This window comes from Emydura macquarii, unplaced genomic scaffold (assembly GCF_026122565.2).
Source record: "Emydura macquarii macquarii isolate MOO-44397 ecotype Brisbane River unplaced genomic scaffold, CSIRO-AGI_Emac_v2 contig_2422, whole genome shotgun sequence".
NCBI lineage: Eukaryota > Metazoa > Chordata > Testudines > Chelidae > Emydura > Emydura macquarii.
Window position 1 is genome coordinate 28,825,073 of NW_027132559.1, and position 19,022 is coordinate 28,844,094.

General features: G+C 48.9%; 1 protein-coding gene and 1 long non-coding RNA gene across 4 annotated transcripts in view; one reads left to right on the forward strand and one right to left on the reverse strand.

The window, feature by feature from the left end:
* The window catches only part of GLCCI1 (glucocorticoid induced 1), a 129,623-nt gene extending 126,292 nt beyond the window's left edge, over nucleotides 1–3,331 (reverse strand). For 2 of the 3 annotated variants that reach the window (XM_067562135.1, XM_067562136.1), the window contains exon 1: nucleotides 2,523–3,127. In XM_067562135.1, coding sequence (XP_067418236.1) covers nucleotides 2,523–2,976 — 454 coding nt within the window. In that variant the 5' untranslated portion in view covers nucleotides 2,977–3,127. Of the gene's footprint in view, nucleotides 1–2,522 lie in introns of all 3 variants that reach the window. The other variant, XM_067562137.1, reaches the window with a different exon arrangement.
* Nucleotides 3,332–3,559: 228 nt separating this feature from the next.
* LOC137162384 (uncharacterized) lies at nucleotides 3,560–7,451 on the forward strand. The gene is made up of 3 exons (XR_010922359.1): nucleotides 3,560–4,432; nucleotides 6,044–6,157; nucleotides 7,222–7,451. It is a non-coding gene; the product is annotated as an uncharacterized lncRNA (long non-coding RNA).
* Nucleotides 7,452–19,022: the final 11,571 nt, after the last annotated feature.

Consider the following 19,022-nt stretch of genomic DNA (forward strand, 5'->3'; position numbering starts at 1 on the left):
GACGTGTGCAATAGTGGTCATTATTAGGGCGATCACGTTGTTTTCATTCATTCATTCAGGATTTGCTGTAGGATGTCAGTTTCTGCAGCAGCAGCAGCTGGCTCGACCTACAGGAGGGGGGACAAATTCCTCCAGGTGCATACAGATTATGGATGGATATCTTGATGGACCGTTTATAATTTTATGTATTACACACAAAAAACTGTATCAAATTTTATCTAATGCTAACATGGCTCGCCATAAGGCAGGCTCAAGCAAGTTTAATGATGTAATTCAGTACTAATTTATAGGTCTGCACTATTCAAACAAAGACAAGGTAGTGTTGTCACTTGCTAAAATTAAGATTTTACTCAAACAAAAATGTATATTAAAAACCCATATGAATACACTAATGAAACACTTAACAGCTCTGCAGTATTTCTCTCCAACTACAGGTAAGTACCAACTTCCCCCCTCCATTTGAAGTGCAGACCCTCATGCACTTCAACATTGCAATATTTGTCATGAAGTTAGATCTGGGAACCGATTTATAGTATTTGTCATCAGCTTTAATGCTCACACTTAATTATATGCATCAAGTCTGTTTTGTTTTGGCTGATCTCCCATTTGATTTCCCAGAATTCAGAGTAACACCGTACTGTCTCTGAACAGAAAAAAAGGAAGCTCAATAAGAAAACTCTAGGAATTTGTATTTTTAAGGGAACAGATGAACCTCAGTCTTTTAAACACAACTTGTCTGAAGCAAAATTGCTAAGGATTGCTTCCATTTTAAAGCATGCAAAACAAATCTCTTTCCAAATAAAGATCAGACCTATTGCATAATGTTGGCATAAATACTCAGATGTGATGGATAGTATTTAGCCTTCAGTATAAGAGTATACCAATGCCATACATTAATAATAATAGTTATATATTTATACACTTGCATAGTGAGTTGTCTGTATTCTAGAACTATTTGAATAGCCAGATCCGCTCAAGGCACAAATATTACAATAGAATGCAAGAATTCACCACATACACGATAAAGATGTGTGGGGGAAAAATAAGGGAACCGATTCCACTGTTACAAAACACGTTGACAACCAAACCACATTTATTTTCGTTTCTGTGGCAAATTATAAAGATTGAGAGATTTAGGGAGAGGTGCAGGTGTTGAGACATATAAAGTGATCCCATAAAAAGGTGATGTGTGATACCTGATAACTACAGCAGTGTGAACAAAGTGCATTTAGTCTGATTCATTCAAATGCTGAAGAAAGGGGAGGGGAAAGGGAGGGGGTAATAAGATGGCCATAGCCACTTTAACACTTTTAATAATTCAACAGACAACATGAAACAGGTTATGTTACAGCTGTTGATAATGAGTCTGTACCTACTTTAAAACTTTTTAGGGTGTACTTTAGGTTGGGGTTTTTAAGGTTTCTATCATTTTTATAATTTTTTGAGGCATTTTATGAATTTTTAGGTATGGTGATTTGTTTTTAGCACATTTCTTGAAAATGCATTATCAGAATTTTGTGTTTCATTTTAGGGGGTATTTTGAAATTCACGTTTTAACCTTAAAGTTACATTATTTTGGGAGAGGGAAAAAGAGTTTACAGGCTTGGATTTGTTTTAAAATGCCATGTAATCGGAAGGGGTTATTTTAGTTTATATCTGGGCCATCTCAATTCATGTGTGTGGACACATATGGGTGGTAGTGCCTAGGTCTATCTCCATGTGTATATGGTGAGATGCATTTCTAGGGTGTTTTTATAACCATGTGCACTGAAATAGGATATTTTAGAGCACATATCTGTATCTCCTCAGGTTTGGGTATTTCAAACCCTGTGGGGAGTGGGAGTTATATTTTAATGTGAGTGGGAGTTATATATTAGGCGTTGTATTTATACATCCTCTTGTATGCGAGGGTGATCCTTTCAGGTTGTTTGCATCTGCTTTCATGTGCATGTATGTGGGAGTGGGTGTATTTTATAGGCCTGCCCTCATCACTCTACTTGGGAGTAAGAACCAGGAGGTATTTCAGCAGTAAACCCCACTCTCTCTCTCTCTGCAAAGGGTACTTTAAGGCTTGATTTATCTCTCCTTCCTTTGAAAGGGAGATGGCCTTCAGGACTCATCATCCCTCCAAATCAGTCCCTTCTGAAGGGAGAAGAAATGAAATTTCCTTTGGGATGAGAGCTCAGCCACACTCTTTCTTTGGGAAGTAGGGAGAAGAGGGTATTTCGGGGCTCACTCCCCACTCTCTCTAGTGCGGGCTCATGGGGGTATTTCAGATTTGGGTCGAGTCTCCGGGAGAAGGGGGCAATAGAGTATTTCACGGCTGGTCTCTCTTTGCAGTGGATCAGAGAGGATGATTCAACCGTTCCTGTTCCTCTCTCGGGCGGGGGGGGGGGGGTATTTCGGGGCTCACCCGCCCTACTTTGGAGGGGAAGGCGCAGGAGGTGGTGTTGTGTCGTGTCGGGCTTGGCCCCCTGCTCTCTGTCGGGAGGTGGGTGGCGGCTCTGCCCCGAGCGCTTTACCTCTGTACACAGGGGAGTTGGGGCTCCGTCTCTCAGGTGAGCTGCTCCTTCTGCTGCCACTGCTCTCCGGCGAGCGCCGCTGCCTGCCCTTCACCCTTCCCGGCTCCGCCACGCCGCCTCCCGGGGAGGCAGCCGCTGCCAGCGGCGTCGTCGGGCTGGGCGGGCTGCTGCCGCGGCCCCCTCCACCGCCCCCCGGCCCGGTGTTGCTCCCCACCGAGGCGGAAGGGGAGCGGGTCGGGCTGTGCTGGCTGCCCCGCAGAAGCTGGTAGGGCACGGTCGCACGGATGGGCTGGAGCAGCCGGCTAGTCCCGGCGCTGCCGGCGGCGCCTCCCCCCGCCCCGTTGCCGGCGGCGCTACTGGCCGCTGTGGGTGACCCGGCGGCGCCGCGCCTCATCCTCTGCGGCGGCGGGTGGTGCCCGGGCGGGGTCTGCGAGGAGCTGGACGAGGAGGACATGGCGGGCAGGGGGGTCGCAAGTCCCGGCGGGGGCTCCGTGCACTGCCCCCGGCCGGCTCCCCGCGTGCACGGGACAAGCACTTCACAGCCCGACCGACTCTCCGAGCTGCCCGGCTGCTCCCAGCGCTTCCTATAGGCGACGGCAGCTGCTCTCGCGCCAGGCTCTGGCCATCGCCGCCCGTCCGGGCGCGCTGCCGAGCCCCGCAGCCGTTCACATCGTACAGCGCTGCCCGCTCGCGGCGACGGGGGAGGGGTCCGTAACGAGCCACGCGCGCCTGCCCTGGCGAGCCGCAGCAACCGCCGTCTGCGCACTTGGCCGCCCTGCCTGCCTCCGGTCCGAACGGCAGGCAGGGAACTCACTCAACACAGGCTCCAGCAGCCGCCCGGCAGCTACGACGAAGGGGTGGGGCGGGAAGGCGTCACGCAGCGCGCCCATTGGTGTCTCTGCCTCCGTTAGCCCCAGCCTGATTGGCTACGGCACATGAAGGGCAAGCAGTATGCACCAATCAGCGGTCTCTTTCAATGGCGAGGGTGGGAGAGCTGCTGTGTGGAGGGAGGGGGCAGGCAGACATGACTCGGCCTGGTAGGGTGCCCAGCCCCGGGGTGGGCGAGGGAGGCGGTCGGATGCGGAAGGTGGCCGCCCGGAGTAAGGGGAGACAAGGCAGCGTGTTCTTTGAGGGGAGCAGGCTGCAACCGGGCAGCGCGTGCGGAGCTGGGGCCTGGTGGCCGTTACCCCTTGTGTGTGACTAGGCCGCCCCACCGCGCCGGCCAGTCTCGTGGCTCGGTGTCTTTGTTACCTCTGCGGCCGCAGGCGGCGCGAGGTGAGGGTGTTTGTGGAACGGGCCCATGAGGCGATGCGAGCGTCGGCGTGAGCCCACAGGCGGGGCTGCCCGGCGGCCCCTGCCGCGGCTACTCCGGGAGAGTGAAACGCGAGGCGGCTTCGCACCCTGCCCTGACTTTTCCCGGGGTCCTGAGCGCCTGGCGGGGGGAAGGGCTGGATGTACATGGGGGCTGTGCCAAATGAGCAGGCTCCCCTCCGCGTTATGTGCGACGCCTCTATGTCCCACTGAGTCCGCGAGGGGGGTGGGAGCGGTGCCCTCGTTGTGCCCTCCGGTTTGTCCCCGCTCAAGCCTGGAGTCCAGCTGCCCCCCGTTTTGTTCTTTTACATTTACACTTGAACAGCAACTCATTTGAAAGGCGGGGTTGAATTTTTTTCTTGTTTTTGCCACGGATTCTCCATGTGCCTTTCAGGCTGTGGACTACTTCCGCCTGTCCATTTATCCTGCTTCACACCCCCCTCACCCACATACACACACTAAAGCCCGGTGTTACAGCCACACTCCTAGGCAGGACCACAGCGCAGAAGGCCATTGAGAGGCTGGGGTGGATTCTTTTCACGTGAAGATTGGTTGTTTGTCTAAAAGCTATACTGTAGTGAAAACAGGAATTCATTCAGGTAAGTTCCCTGGCCTGTATTTTGCAGGAGATCACAGTAGATGATTACGGTGCTACCTTCCAGCTTTATCACAAATGAATCTATGATCCTAGAGGGTGTCAAGGCCGCTCCTTAGCTAGCCAGAAGGGATGCTACTGAGTCACGAGGCACTCACTACATGACATTATTTGACTATGTCTACACTGTGAGCTAAAGGTGTAATTCTGCTCATAAACACATAGTCACACTAGCTCCCATCCATCCAGCACAAGTTTACACAGCAGTGTGGCTGCAGTAGCACTAGTTCAGATGAGGTTTGTCCTCAGCCCAGCTCAGCTGTGCCTCCACTGCTGCTATCAGTGCTACTATGGCTAGGCTGCTATTTATATTCGTGCTGACTACAGGAGACCCAGCACAAGTATGTGTACAAGAGCACGGGAATTGCAACCTTAGTTCATAGTCTAGACATAAGCTTATCTACACATACAATGCTTCAGCGATGCAGCTGCACTACTGTAGTGTTCCTGAAGATGCTCCTTTTGGTGTAGGTACTGCAGTTCCCCAAGAGGCGGTAGCTATGTCAACAAAGCCCTAGTTTCTTGACATATACTGATCTAATTACTGGTGTAAACAGGGCTAACTGCATTGCTCAAAGATGTAGATTTTCCACACTCCTGAGCGATGTAGTTATACCAAATAAGTCGAGTGTAGACCAAGCTTTAGTTATGAACATGATGTCTTCACAGCATATGTTGCTGGAGATGATGTTATGCCTGAAGCATGAGTAATTACTCTGTTGTTTAAGAGGTAATGTGGTATGAAAAAAAACTTTTCATAAATTATTTTAAACAGGCACATTTTAAAGATTATTGTAGCTCTTGCTGATCTAGAAGTTTTGTATTTTTAACAAGCATATTCCATTTTGAGAAATTAAATACATATAACAGATTAAGAACTAAAAGACAGAGAAATACTAAAATACTGAGAGAAAAAATGCTGGAAATAATTATTATTCCCCGTCAGGTAATACATTAGTTTGTGGAAGAAATATGTATTTGTAAATGTGGTCTGTTGTAGTCATAACAATAAAACTTTAACAACCAGCCTTAATACTAATTTGTATATCATGAGTACATTTACATAACATTAAGGTACAAACCAGGAAACACAAAGGAGTGTGCAGCTAACTCAAATGTAATACTGAGATAGCATGCGTTAGTCACAATGTGGTGCTATGTTTCTGCTTTAATTGTGTGTTTCCTTGCTTTTCCCATCACAACCTTAATTGCATTTAAAAGTAGATTTTAGTATGTGAATATCCTTTGGAGTCTTTTACATCTCAAACTAAATAGAATGAAAATAAACATTGTTAAAAGAGACAAGGGAAGGGAACTGTAAGTAAGTTTTAGTAGCTGGGATAATCTTCCAAGAGGAGCGGTGGAAACCTTATTACTTGAGTCATTTAATACCAACTGAACAAAGCACTGGAGCATAAACTGTAGGGCACAATTCTTCACTGACTAAGGGAAGACTAATTTTTCCATTTCTAACTTTTGTGATAGTGTAGAATATGGATGGCACTATGGGCTATGTTACATCTTTTTTTAATTGACATGTTTGTTTCTGCTACAGATGCAATATAGTAAAGAAGTGATGGCAATGGTAGCCTTTGCATTGTAAAGCAGAACTTCAAGTGCCCGGAGACAATATTTATCAGCAAACAAGGGAAAGACCTGATAAAAACAGGTTAGTTACCAGCAACTAATGTTGTTTGATTGTATTGCCTCTGCATATTTACATATAGGAGATAGGTACCTCTAGTATTGTTGAGTTTCAGGATCTTCCTAAAAATCCTGTCCACTGGGGCTACACAAGAGCCCTCCAAGCATTCAGAGCCAACACTATAAAAGAGCTGTACAGATCCAATCACCTCAGTTCCTTCCTTTAAATCTTAGGTTACTAGAAATAGTTTTCTAGGGAAGGGGGGTGCATTGTGTAAATCCTACTGCAGGGGTAGTACACTTGAACTAATTTTCTGACCAGCAGTGGAATCAATGACATTGCTGTAAAGGCATAAAAATGTCCTTTACATCAGTGTAATAGATATATGTCTGATCAAGTATCACCACACCATCCACAGGTGGAGTGTTATTCACTGCCAACCAACGTTCTAATGGTCTCATCTGTTGTCTAGCATATAGTGTCAAATGGAGGAGACCATGCGATTTGTTAATCTTAAAAATAAACCTGATAACTCAGTTTTTGGGAAGGACATGGGAAGCTAATGAGTCAAGACTCCTGATGGATCTAGAGGGGGAACTGGGTGTTGAAGTTTTCTTGCTCCAGGGGTTACATAGATAAGCCCTAAAGCCCATTGCACCAGGATGGCACCGAGTCTGGCCTGAGCAACTCCCAAAACTCAGTCCCTGAGAGTAGAGAGTCAGCATTCTTTTCTGGATCAGTAGTAGCAGATTCACCAGATCCCTCTAGAGAAAGTGAGGACTCAGTTAACGGGCGCTATGTTGATGATGAGAAATCTGCACTCCCCTACAAAGACTGATATCCAGAAAACTCTGAACCTCCAGTAGGGGGCAGCCCTGGCATTGAGGCTTCCACTTCCTTATTAAGACATTCTCAAAAATGATGGCAGCCAGTTCCATCACTTCAAGGAAACAGGACCCTGATCTAAAGGTGAAGGGAGTCTTGTTCCTAAGGTCTTTTCCACAGTGGATGTGTGTGCAGCGAACTCTGGAAACATGGAGGGGTAACAACATGTCCTGCTTTAACCTGAATATTTCTTTTACTTCCAGATCTTTGAGATCCAGAACTGGTCCTCTTCCAATTCTGGAGTTTTGTCAGGACTTTAAAATTCATAAATGGCACAGAAAACTAAGTAAAAGATCTAAAAGTACTTAAAGCTTATTAAAATGTACTAAACTACTAAAATAAACAAGTGAGTTGGGTTTTAAAAAGAGACAAATCTCTGGATATATAGAGAACGTCCCTTAGCCCCACAGCTAGCTGTGGAAAGGGTGGAACAAAGGAGGCTGGCAACCACACGACCCTTTTATAGCCTGGAATTTGAACATACAGTGCTGTGAGAAAACACTTCGGACAGTCCAATGATCATTTCTTTCTAGAAGGCTCTCCAGGCTCAGCAGCCAGTGGTGTATATCCCATAAGTGAGCACATGAACAGGCTATTCTCGAAGAACAGATGATTAAACTTTTATAAAAGCTTTCCTTAAGGGTAGAACTAATTATATATTACACAGATTCATTATATATTGTTTATACAATTATAAAGCATTATTGTTAATTAGTGGTGCTACAGAATCCTTTAATTGAAATATGGATAGGGAATACACAAAATATGCAGTCAACACCAACAATGCTTATAACAACTTACATTTTCAAACCACCTTTCATACTGAATGCTTCTGAAGTGCTTTATCAACTGTATAATCCAATAATCTTGGGTTCTTAGTTCCATACCAATATGGAATTAACTGAAACTGAGATGACCTGGCATTCTGATATTTTTAAGAAATTAAGTTAAAAATATTACTCTACCTTCTTTAATTGAAATGTACTTCTCCCTCCCCTGGTCTGATGGCTGTCCCCTGATGTACATGGCTTCCACTGACATCAATGGAATTTTACTCTCTGCATTGAACTGGATTCCAGTATAAGTGGTAATCATCCTATATGAAAATCCTAGTTATTAAATGAGTTGCAGAGGAGTAACCGTATTAGTCTGTTTTTAGCAAAACAGCGAGAGTCCTGTGGCACCTTAAAGACTAACAAATTTATTTGGGCATAAGCTTTCGTGGGCAGAAACCCACTTCATCGGATGCACTTCATTGGTTTCTTCCCACGAAAGTTTATGCTCAAATAAATTTGTTAGTCTTTAAGGTGCCACAGGACTCTTGCTGTTTTGCTAATTATGAAAAGATATTTAGTGCACTGCACTACATAAGTTTGGTTATCCTGTTGTATTTTTAATTTTTCATGTAATATAATGATGAAACATACAAATACTAATTCCCCCAAATATCTCTATCTTTGCCCTTTATCTCTTGTATACTAATTTTATTATGCTAAATTTAAGAAAAAAGAGAAAACTTTAGTGTTGACATTTGTGTAGAAGTTGATGGATACTGACTTTTGCCATGGGAGAGGTGTATAAATTTTTGTAACCATGACCTATGTCATGTGACTGGGGCCAGAAAATAAATACGTGTCTCTTGCCAGTACTTCTGTGTCTCAGAACATTATGCTAGGCACAGTACAAACACAGTAAAAGACAACCCTTGCACCAAAGAGTTTACAGTCTAATTAAGGCAAGACACAACAAGTTGATGTAACAGGGAGTGAAGAGGGAAGCAGTAGGAGAACATGTATTTAACATAGACCTGGTATGTGCACAGCAAGATGATTTCAAGTCAATTTCAAACAAAATTATAAAGTTACAAATAAATAAGTTAATTATCAGAATTCCCAACTAGCCATTCCTATAGCCATTATCAGTTCATGGTTTCCTATAGGCATCATGATAGTAGTCGGTTTGAGGAGGGATATGAAGGAAAGCAGTGTAGTGGTTTTACAATCTAGTTCAGGGAACATGTTCCATTCATAAGAGAAAGCATGGGAAAAATTGCAAAAGGTGCTTTTGGAAGAAACAGACAAATAGGCAATGCAAAGTGGTATAGCTGACTGAACAGAAGGTGCAGCACAAGAGCAAATAAGTAGGAAGGGTCTAAATTGTAAAGGAACTTAAAAATGAAAACCAGAAGCTTGTATTTTAAGTAGTGGTGAAACGGAAGCCAGGTGGAAGGACTCAAAGAAGGGCTGAGATGGTCATGATGGCCCAAGAAGATGGTCTTAATAGCAACATTTGATAGGCCTCAGAGGAGTGAGATGGGTGTCAGGAAAGCCAAAAAGAAGGAAGTTGCAATAGCCATGAGAGAGAATGGAGGCTTAAATGAGTTTTACCTGTATGGACAGGAAAGGCTTTTTCAGAAATGTTATGAATAGAGAAACTGCAAGATTTGGGCCAACCTTGATGTGTGGATCTAAAGAAAAGAGCATCTTTGATTCTGTCCTATCTATAGAACCTATGAACCTGAGTGACAAGGGTAGATAATGGTGTTATCCACAGTAATGGAGAAAGAGACAAAGGCATGAGCTATCAGAAAGACAGTGCAAAATGTGAGAATGGATGGACAGGAAGAGGTTGGTATTGTGAGTCATCAGTGTGGAGATAACAGTTGAAGCCATGTAAACAAATAAGATCATATAGAGCAGGCGTGGCCAAACTTACTCACCCCCTCCCTACCCCCAAGACCCTTCTCCCCGCTGGACAGAATCCTCTAGCCTCACCACCCTGTCTCAGGGCAGAAGCGCCAAGCTCCCCACCCCAGTCTGGTAGGTGGAAAATGGGGGTGGGGGCATACGGGGCTCTGCAAACCAGACTTTAACTGTAAAAGAGCCACATGCGGCTCACCCCGAGAAAGGAAACGAGGAAAGGGAAGCGTTCCACTAATAGATCCTTATGGAACTTCCATGAAAAATGAAAACTGGGCGTACAAGCCCCCCTGAAAAAGATTTTGAAGGAGGGACCAGAAATGTAGAAGAACTAAGAGGACAGATTTGCAAATGTCAAGGGACAACAAGATTTCAGAGTGAGGGTATGATCAATGGTGTCAAAGGCAATAGAGAGTTTGAGTCTGAAGATGGAGTACAGGCCAGAGATTTGGCCAGAAAAAATATTTTTGTGAGAGTAGTCTCAGTGAAATGAAGACAGCAGAAACCAGATAGGAATAAATCAAGAAAAGGTAGTAATGGGAGAGGGCAGTGGGTCGGTTGTGGGATTGTTAGGATAGGGGTAATCATACTGTGCTTCTATTGTGATGGGAAGTGACCTGATGAGAGTGGAGGTTAAGAAGAGTACTGGAGGTGGGAAAGAGATCTTGAGATGGTGGGATCACTGGGAAAGGTGATGTAGTTAGAGGAGGAAAACAGGATAAACTTCTCAGTATCAGTGATAGGGAGAAGGAGGAGAGGGGACGGGTATATGAAAGGAAAAGGAGGAGGGGATTTGTCATGTCTGATCTTATCACTCTTGAGAAAAAAAATTAATGAAGTGTAGAAAGAGAGGATGGTGCATGAGAGGGGAAGGGCTTTAGAGGCGTATCGCAGGGCTGCTACACCCTGTCACAGGCGTCAGCTCGCTTACGCTGGGAAGGTGGGAAAAAGCCATTGGGTCAAGTCTACCGTGCCAGGCTCTCTTCCAGGACAAGGTGGCAGGTCGGTCAAAGTCACTGGGGCTGCTCTTTTCTTCAGGGCAGCAGGGTCCAGTAGCCAGTCATCAAGGCGGCCCCCTTTGTTGGGGCAGCGGGGCCCAGTGGCCTGTTGGGGTAGTGGGGCACCACCTATGGGGGTACAGTGCCCAGGGTGGGGGGGGCTCAGGCCCTACCTGCTCCTCTGAGCCCCAGCCCAGGGCCCTGTCAGTAAGGAGGTGGGGTTTACACTCCACACATCAGAGGGGGTCCTACTGAAACACACTGAGTAGTAACCTGATTTGCCCCCTGTGACACCATTCAAGCCCCCGGGCTACTTCCTATCCTCTCATCAGTGGCAACCCCCCATGATTCTCCAGGGCGCCCAGGGTCCCCAGTCGGTGAGGCTCCTAGCAACCCGGTCCCTACTTGGGGCTTGTCTGGAAGCTTAGGATCTGTCTGGGGTTTGTTCTGGCTTGGTTCCAGAGTTGGCGTCTGTAGCAGCTCCCTGGAGAGAGCCGATGGTCCACATCCTTCCAGGTCTGCAGCCAGCCCCAACTGAGCTGGGTTGCTGTCTTTTATATCCTCCTTCCATGCTGAGCATGCCCAGCAAAGGCAGAGGGGGGTGGTCTCTTCAGCCTGCAGTGAGTCCTTAACTCCTCTAGGCCAGAGCGGGGCTGGTACGCTCCATCACAGTGTGTTAAGTTACTTATGGTGGGGGTTGCAATTTGCTAGGCAAATATGTTCTTAGATTATAAACAAGCCAGTAGTAAAAGTAATAATTTCATTCTTTCTGCATAATTTTTTGTTACAAATATATAGCTAAAAAAACCTTACAATCTCCATTTTAAAATTACATTAATTTGATTAGTCATTAGGATCCTCCTGAGTCTCAATGAATGGTGGCATGATGCTTACGTGTTCCCCAGCACTTACAAAATCCATTAATATTGAAGCAATTATCGAAGAGCTGTTCTTTGTCTTCAATTACACAGGAAAAATTGTGTGTGTAGATGAAGACAAGATGATTTTAAAAGCGTTAATTTCTAATATAAACATGACTATATAAATATTCAGCAGAGATATCACAAAGATCAAAGGTTTTACTTTGATTGTGCAAGTTTTATATTTATGTTTAAATAACTCAAGGTTAATTTTTTTCTATTATTACTCAGCCATCTTCCAGCCATTTCCCACCTCTTCACTGAAAGTGTGATAAACACCACCACACTGGTGACAAAGTTCTAACACTAGAGACTCAACATGCCAGTCCAGGGCTGAAAAGTCATTCAGATATTATCAGTTTTATTATTTTTACAAACCTATAAAATGAGTTTATTATAAATGTCTGCATTAACAGCAATGAGAATCAAAGACATTAGAGCTGGAAAAGATGCAATAGGTCTTGTCTACCCTACTGTCCCAAAACTGGATTGTTCCCTTTAGTATCCTGCAGAGTATTAAATTTCTCTAATGGAGTTTCCACCAATTCCCTTAGAGACTTACTAGATCTAACTGATATGTATCTATCTATATATTATATATTTAAATAAAACTAGATGTTTTCTATATATACAAATTAAGTTCACTGTCCAAAAAACAGGGTTACTTACCAGTAACTGTTGTTCTTTGAGATGTGTTGCTCATATCCATTCCATTATAGGTGTGTGCGTGCCCTGTACACAGATTCCCAGAACTTTTTTCCCCTTAGCAAGCCCCGTAGGGTCGGCTCAGGCGCCCCCTGGAGTACCGTGCTCATGCCGCGGTACATAGGGCGCCGACGACCCCACGGGCCCCCAGTCCCTTCTTTCTGCCGACTCTGATAGCGGGGACGGAGGGTGGGTGTGGAATGGATATGAGCAACACATCTCGAAGAACAACAGTTACTGGTAAGTATCCCTGTTTTCTCTCTTCGAGTGATTGCTCATATCCATTCTATTATAGGTGATTAAATAGCCATACCTTGGAGGTGGGTAGGAGTCAGCGTTGAGCTGCCCTCGCCAGCACAGCTCTGCCGAAGCCTGCATCCTCTCTCGCCTGCTGCACGATGGTGTAGTGGGACGTGAAGGTGTGGACCGATGACCAGGTCGCTGCTCTGCAGATGTCCTGCAGGGACACTCTTCCCAGGAAGGCCGCAGATGAGGCCTGGGCTCTGGTTGAGTGTGCTGTCACAGCTCCTGGAAGCGGCACCTTCGCCCGCTCGTAACAGGTCCTGATGCAGGCGGTGATCCAGGTGGAGATGCGCTGGGTGGAGACAGGTGAGCCCTTCATCCAGTCCGCCACTGCCATGAACAGCTGTGTTGATTTCTAGAATGGCCTGGTCTGCTCGATGTAGTAGGCCAGGGCTCATCTGACATCCAGGGAGTGCCATCTCCGCTCCTCCTCCGAACCGTGCAGTTTAGGAAAAAACACAGGGAGGAAGATATCCTGGTTATAATGAAACTGAGACACCACCTTAGGCAGAAAAGCCGGGTGGGGTCTCAGTCGGACCTTATCTTTGTAGAAGACCGTGTAGGGGGGCTCTGAGATCAAAGCTCTTATCTCAGAGACCCTCCTAGCCGATGTAATGGCCACTAGGAAGGATACCTTCCAAGAGAGGACGAGCAGCGGGCATGTAGCCATAGGCTCGAAGGGTGGTCCTGTCAGCATGGCGAGGACCAGGTTTAAGTCCCAGGGAGGTACCGGGTCGCGAACCTGGGGATATAGCCTCTCCACCCCCTTGAGGAACCTAGCTGACATGGGATGTGAAAATAAGGATCTGCTTTCCATTGGCTGGTGGAAGGCCAAGATGGCCGCCAGGTGTACCTTAAGGGAGGCCAGAGCTAAGCCCTGTAGCTGCAAATGGAGAAGGTACTCCAAAATCACCTGTATGGGCGAGGAGCTCCGTGGGATACCCCGAGACTGTGCCCAACAGGTAAAACGCTTCCACTTGGCTCGGTACACCACCTGGGTGGAAGGTTTCCTGCTGCTAAGCAGGACCTGCTGGACTTGCATGGAACAGGCTCTCTCTCCCTCTGTCAGCCACAGAGACTCCAAGCTATCGGGTGGAGGGAGTCCAGGTTCGAGTGGAGCAGGCGACCCTGGTCCTGGGAGAGCAGGTTGTAACACCTCGGGAGCGGCGTGGCTATGGACAGGTCCAGCAGCAAGCTGAACCAGTGCTGCCTCAGCCAAGCTGGGGCGATCAGTATGACATCTACCTTGTCTCTCTTGATCTTCAAGAGGACTCTGGGCAACAGCGGAATGTGGGGAAACGCATACATCAGGATCCCCGTCCAGTCTGTAAGGAACGCGTCGGAGATGGAGCCCGGCTCGCGGCCCCAGAGCGAGCAGAACCTTGGGCATTTCCTGTTCCACTACGATGCGAACAGGTCCAGTTGGGGAACACCCCACTTGAGGAAGACAAAAGCTATGACCTCTGGGTGTAGTGACCAGTCGTGTCGGGGTAGAAACGACCTGCTGAGGCAGTCCGCCTCGTCGTTCCTGATCCCCGGGAAGTGAGAGGCAGATATATGAAAGTCGTGCCTCATCGCCAAGTCCCAGAGTTGAATGGCCTCCTGGCAAAGAGCCGAGGAGCGCACTCCCCCCTGCCTGTTCATATAGAACATGGCTGCTGTATTATCCGTGAGGACCTGTACCATTCTGCCCTTCAGAAACCTGAGGAAAACCTTGCATGCCAGGCGGACTGCTCTGAGCTCCCTGACATTGATGTGGAGGGACATCTCGCCTGGTGACCAGAGCCCTTGGGTGCTCAGGTTGCCGCTGATGTGTGCTCCCCACCCCACATCTGAGGCATCTGTGATCAGAGTCACTGATGGTGTCAATTCCCTGAAGGGAACTCCCTTCAATATCTCCCTTGGGTCCTTCCACCAGATTAGGGAAACTAGTATCTGTGTGGGCACCATGACCACCTGTTCAAAGGGTGTCTGGCTGGGGCATACACCAAGGATAGCCACGTCTGGAGAGGCCTGAGTTTGAGGCGAGCCAGCCTCACCACATACGTACAGGCTGCCATGTGTCCCAACAGCTGGAGGCAATGCCTGGCTGTCGTCGTGGGGGACCTGTGGAGATCGTCGATTATGGCAGCCATAATATGGAAGCGAGGCCTTGGGAGAAAGGCTCTGGCCTGGGTGGCATCCAGTGTGGCCCCAATGAACTATATGTGCTGCACCGGGGTGAGAACGGACTTCTGCTCATTGATGAGCAGCCCCAGGTTGGTGCATACTGCGCACGTGAGCTCTAGGCTGTCCTGACATGGGCCCTGGACCTGCCCCGGATCAGCCAGTCGTCCAGGAATGGGAATATCTGTACTCCCCTGCAGCGCAGGTGGGCCGCAACCACCTCCATACACTTTGTAAACACCCTGGGGGCGGACGAGAGGCCAAAGGGCAGGGCCGAGAACTGGTAGTGGCCACCAGCTACTACAAATCGTAGAAACCTTCTGTACCCCGGGAGGACAGAGATATGAAAATATGCGTCCTTTAAATCGAGGGCAGCATACCAGTCCCCTGGATCTAGGGTAGGAATGATGGAGGCTAGGGAGACCATGCTGAACCTGAGGCGTCTGATGAACTTGTTCAGATGGCGGAGATCTAGAATGGGCCTCAGGCCCCCCTTGGCCTTGGGGATCAGGAAATACCGAGAATAAAATCCCCTTCCCCTTTCCTGTGGAGGAACCTCTTCCACAGCTCCCAGCTGGAGGAGGGAGCAGACCTCCTGAGTGAGGAGCTGCTCGTAAGAGGGTCCCTGAAGAGGGACTGGGTAGGGGGGGAGCCTGGAGGGAAGGCCGTCAGCTGGAGGGCATAGCCCCTGCGGACTATACCAAGGACCCATTGGTCCGAAGTAATACTTCGCCAGTGGGCATAATGCGGCCTGAGTCTTTGGGCAAAGGGCTGGGTGAGATCCCGGGGGAAAGGAAGAATGCCACCCTCGTGCGCACCGTCAAAAGGATGTTTTATTGTTGTGGCCCTTGTTTGGGCCTTGCTGGGGCCCCGCCGAAGAGCTCGAACGGTCACGGTGGTTAGGGCCCCGGAACCGCTCCCGACCCCTCCTGGGTTGAGCGGGTCTGGGGGACTCTCTTGGGGGAGGCTGAGGTTGCCGCTGAGCCTGAGGCCAAGATTGACGCCTCGAGGCCTGTAGGGTGTAGAGCCCTAAGGACCGCAGTATAGCCCTCGAATCCTTGATGGCATGGAGCTTGTCGTCGGTTTTGTCCAAGAAGAGGCCAGCACCATCGAATGGTAGATCCTGGATGGTCTGCTGGACCTTTTGGGACAGCCCCGACGATTGGAGCCAGGAGAAGCGGCGCATGACTATGGCTGAGGCCATAGCCCTGCTGGCAGCATCCACCACATTGCTTGTTGACTGCAAGGCTGCTCCTGACACAGCAGCGCCCTCTTCGATGACCGTCGAGAAGTCCGCTGCTTGATCCTGAGGCAACACCTGTGGTAGGATCTTAGTGAGCCTCTGCAGTGAAGACCAGAGGTTAAGGTTGTACCTCCCGAGGAGCGCCTGGTGGTTAGCGATTCTCAGCTGCAGAGTCGCTGTCGAGTAGACATTGCGGCCAAATAGATCTAACTTCTTAGCGTCTTTATTTTTGGGGGTGTTATCTTGGGCTCCCTGTCTGTCTCGCTGGTTGACCACATCCACAACTAGGGAGCATGGGGAAGGGTGATTGTACAGATACTCAAACCCTCAGTAGGCACATAATACTTTTTCTCGGCGCCCTTAGAGGTAGGGGCAACCGAGGCAGGGGTCTGCCAGAGGGATTTTGCCAACTTGAGTACCCTCTCATGTACCGGCAAGGCCACTCTGGATGGGCCTGCTGTCCCCGAGACCCCAAAGAGGGGGTCCTCCTCCTCCGAAAGCTCTTTCAGCTCTAAGTTCAGGTTGCTCGCCACCCTCTTGAGCATGTCCTGATGAGCTTTAAAATCAGGCAGCGGTGCCCTACGGTCCCGGGAGGCCACATCGTCCGGGGACGAGGAGGAGGATGGGGGAGGGGCCCTATAGAGGGACCCTCCTCAAGGTCCAATCCCTCCTCGGAGGGATGGCCCTTGTCCAGCTGGCTCGGTGGAGGGGGTGGTGGCGGGGCCACCGATGAGTGGACTGAGGTGGTAGCCTGGCCCACTTGTGTACCCCAAGATCCCCAACACGGTCACTGCCAAGGCCCCTGAGGCCATGCTGGAGCAGGCATCGGTGCCGACTGGGACACCTGATGACGGGACCTGGATCCGGAGCTGCTGCACCTCCGCTTACTTCCCCTTACAGGAGAGCGGCTCCTGGAAGACGACGATGGTGAACGCCGGTGCTGTCGTCTATGGTGCCGGCACGGAGAGGAGCTGCTGCTGGAGCTTGAGTGTCTCCTCCGTCCCAACTTCTTCCGGCGACACTTCCCCCCTCAGGAGCGGGAGCGGTGCCGTCTGGGTGGAGCGGGACCGCGAGGAATGGGACTGGCTGTGAGGAGCCAAAGCCGCTGGTGCCGAGGGCTGATAGATGTCAGGAGGCACCGGGATCTGTGCTGGGCTAGGTGCCAGGGATCGAGACCGGTGCCGTGGTGGTGTACGGTGCCGAGCTGGGCTCTCCACGGAGGACTGGGAGCTGGAGCTGCGACCCCTGCATGAGCCTCTAAACCGCCCTCGGTGCCGCGGTGTCGAGGAGCTCGACGACTTGGTGCCGGAGCTGGGAGGGGAGCATGCACTCTCTACCCTCCTTGACCGTCTGGGGGGAGACTTGGACTCTTGTCTCCGCCAACCACCGGAGCCACCCAGCGCAGGTTTACCCCAAGACGCAGATCCCCTCGGCTGAGGGGGGGATGGAGGCGTGGGCAGGCCCATGAGGTTGCATGCCGCAGTTAATGCCTCCAGCATCAACGGTCCCTACAGGGGTGCTACAGGGGTGCTACCCCACTCCTCGGAGTAATCTCGATGGCACGTGGCTGGGGCATCTCCTGACTCCCCCCAGGCTGGGTGGGCGGTGCGGGGGAGTCTCGGCACGCGGTGTCTTTATCCTTATGGCGCTTCAGTGGCGGGCCCTGGATCGACGACGTCGGTGCTGAAGGAGCGCTCCGCACCGAGGAGATGCTCGGTGCCGTGGGGGAACGCGCCGGTTTGGAGTCCGGTCGGAGTGCAGACTCCATAAGGATAGCCTTCAGCTGCGCATCTCTCTCCTTTTGGGTGCGGGGCTTGAAGGCTTTACAGATTTTACATTTGTCCTTGCGGTGCTGCTCTCCGAGGCATCGGAGGCAGCAATCGTGAGGGTCACTCACTGGGAAAGCCTTGGCACATGCGGTGCAGGCTTTGAAGCCTGTTGAGCCAGGCATGGCCCAACCTAAAGAAAACCCCTGCGGGTTTCCTATCTATCTATCTAACTGAATTACTAACTACAATACTTAACACTATTTAAACCGTAAACAGTCTGTAATGACAGCAATCAGAATAAAGGGGATGCTACTTGCTAGGCAAGAGGCAAACGTTCCAGCAACCGTCAATGGGCAGAAAGAAGGAACTGGGGGCCCGTGGGGTCAGCGGCGCCCTATGTACCACGGCATGAGCGCGGTACTCCAGGGGGCACCTGAGCCGACCCTACAGGGCTTGCTAAGGGGAAAAAACATTCCGGGAATCTGTGCATGGGGCACGCACACACCTATAATGGAATGGATATGAGCAATCACTCGAAGAGAAAACAGTGAAGTATTCCACTTTACTGTATATAAGTTAAAGTTTTTAATCAGCTAGATTGGCGTTTGCTTTTGTGGAATTGTTTAAGGTGTGTATGTTTACAGCTGTGCAAATAGTCTACATATAACACATTGAAATAAAGTAAATATGACCTTTATGAGGACAAAGATCACACTAGGCACAGTACAAATGCAGCAAAAGACAGCACAAAATAATGGTTTAGTCTCCAAGTCATGATCACTTTGATCCAGACATGAAAATGCTTTTAATCCACATTAATTGGAGGTCCATGCACAGACTTAGAACATTTTGTGTCTCTCAGTTTTAGACCTCGATGATGGAGTGCGCACTGTATGGACTCTGTGCACCAAAGTCTTGGATGCATTAAGGTTGCTTTGGACTGCTCTGGAAGTGCAAAGGAGATGTAAAGACCATAGATCCAGCCCTTTGAAGATTTTCCTTTTGCTAAGGGAATCCCTGCTTAGCAGACTCTCAGGCTGAGTTTTACAAATGTACTTAGACACCAAAACCTCAGATTTAGGTGCCTAAGTCCCAGTTTTGGCTCCACTGTGATCCAGAAAACTCCCATTGAATGCTGGAGGCATCTAAACTCACTCAGTGGCTAAGTTTTGAAAGGAAAAGTTCCCTATGTGCCTAAGTT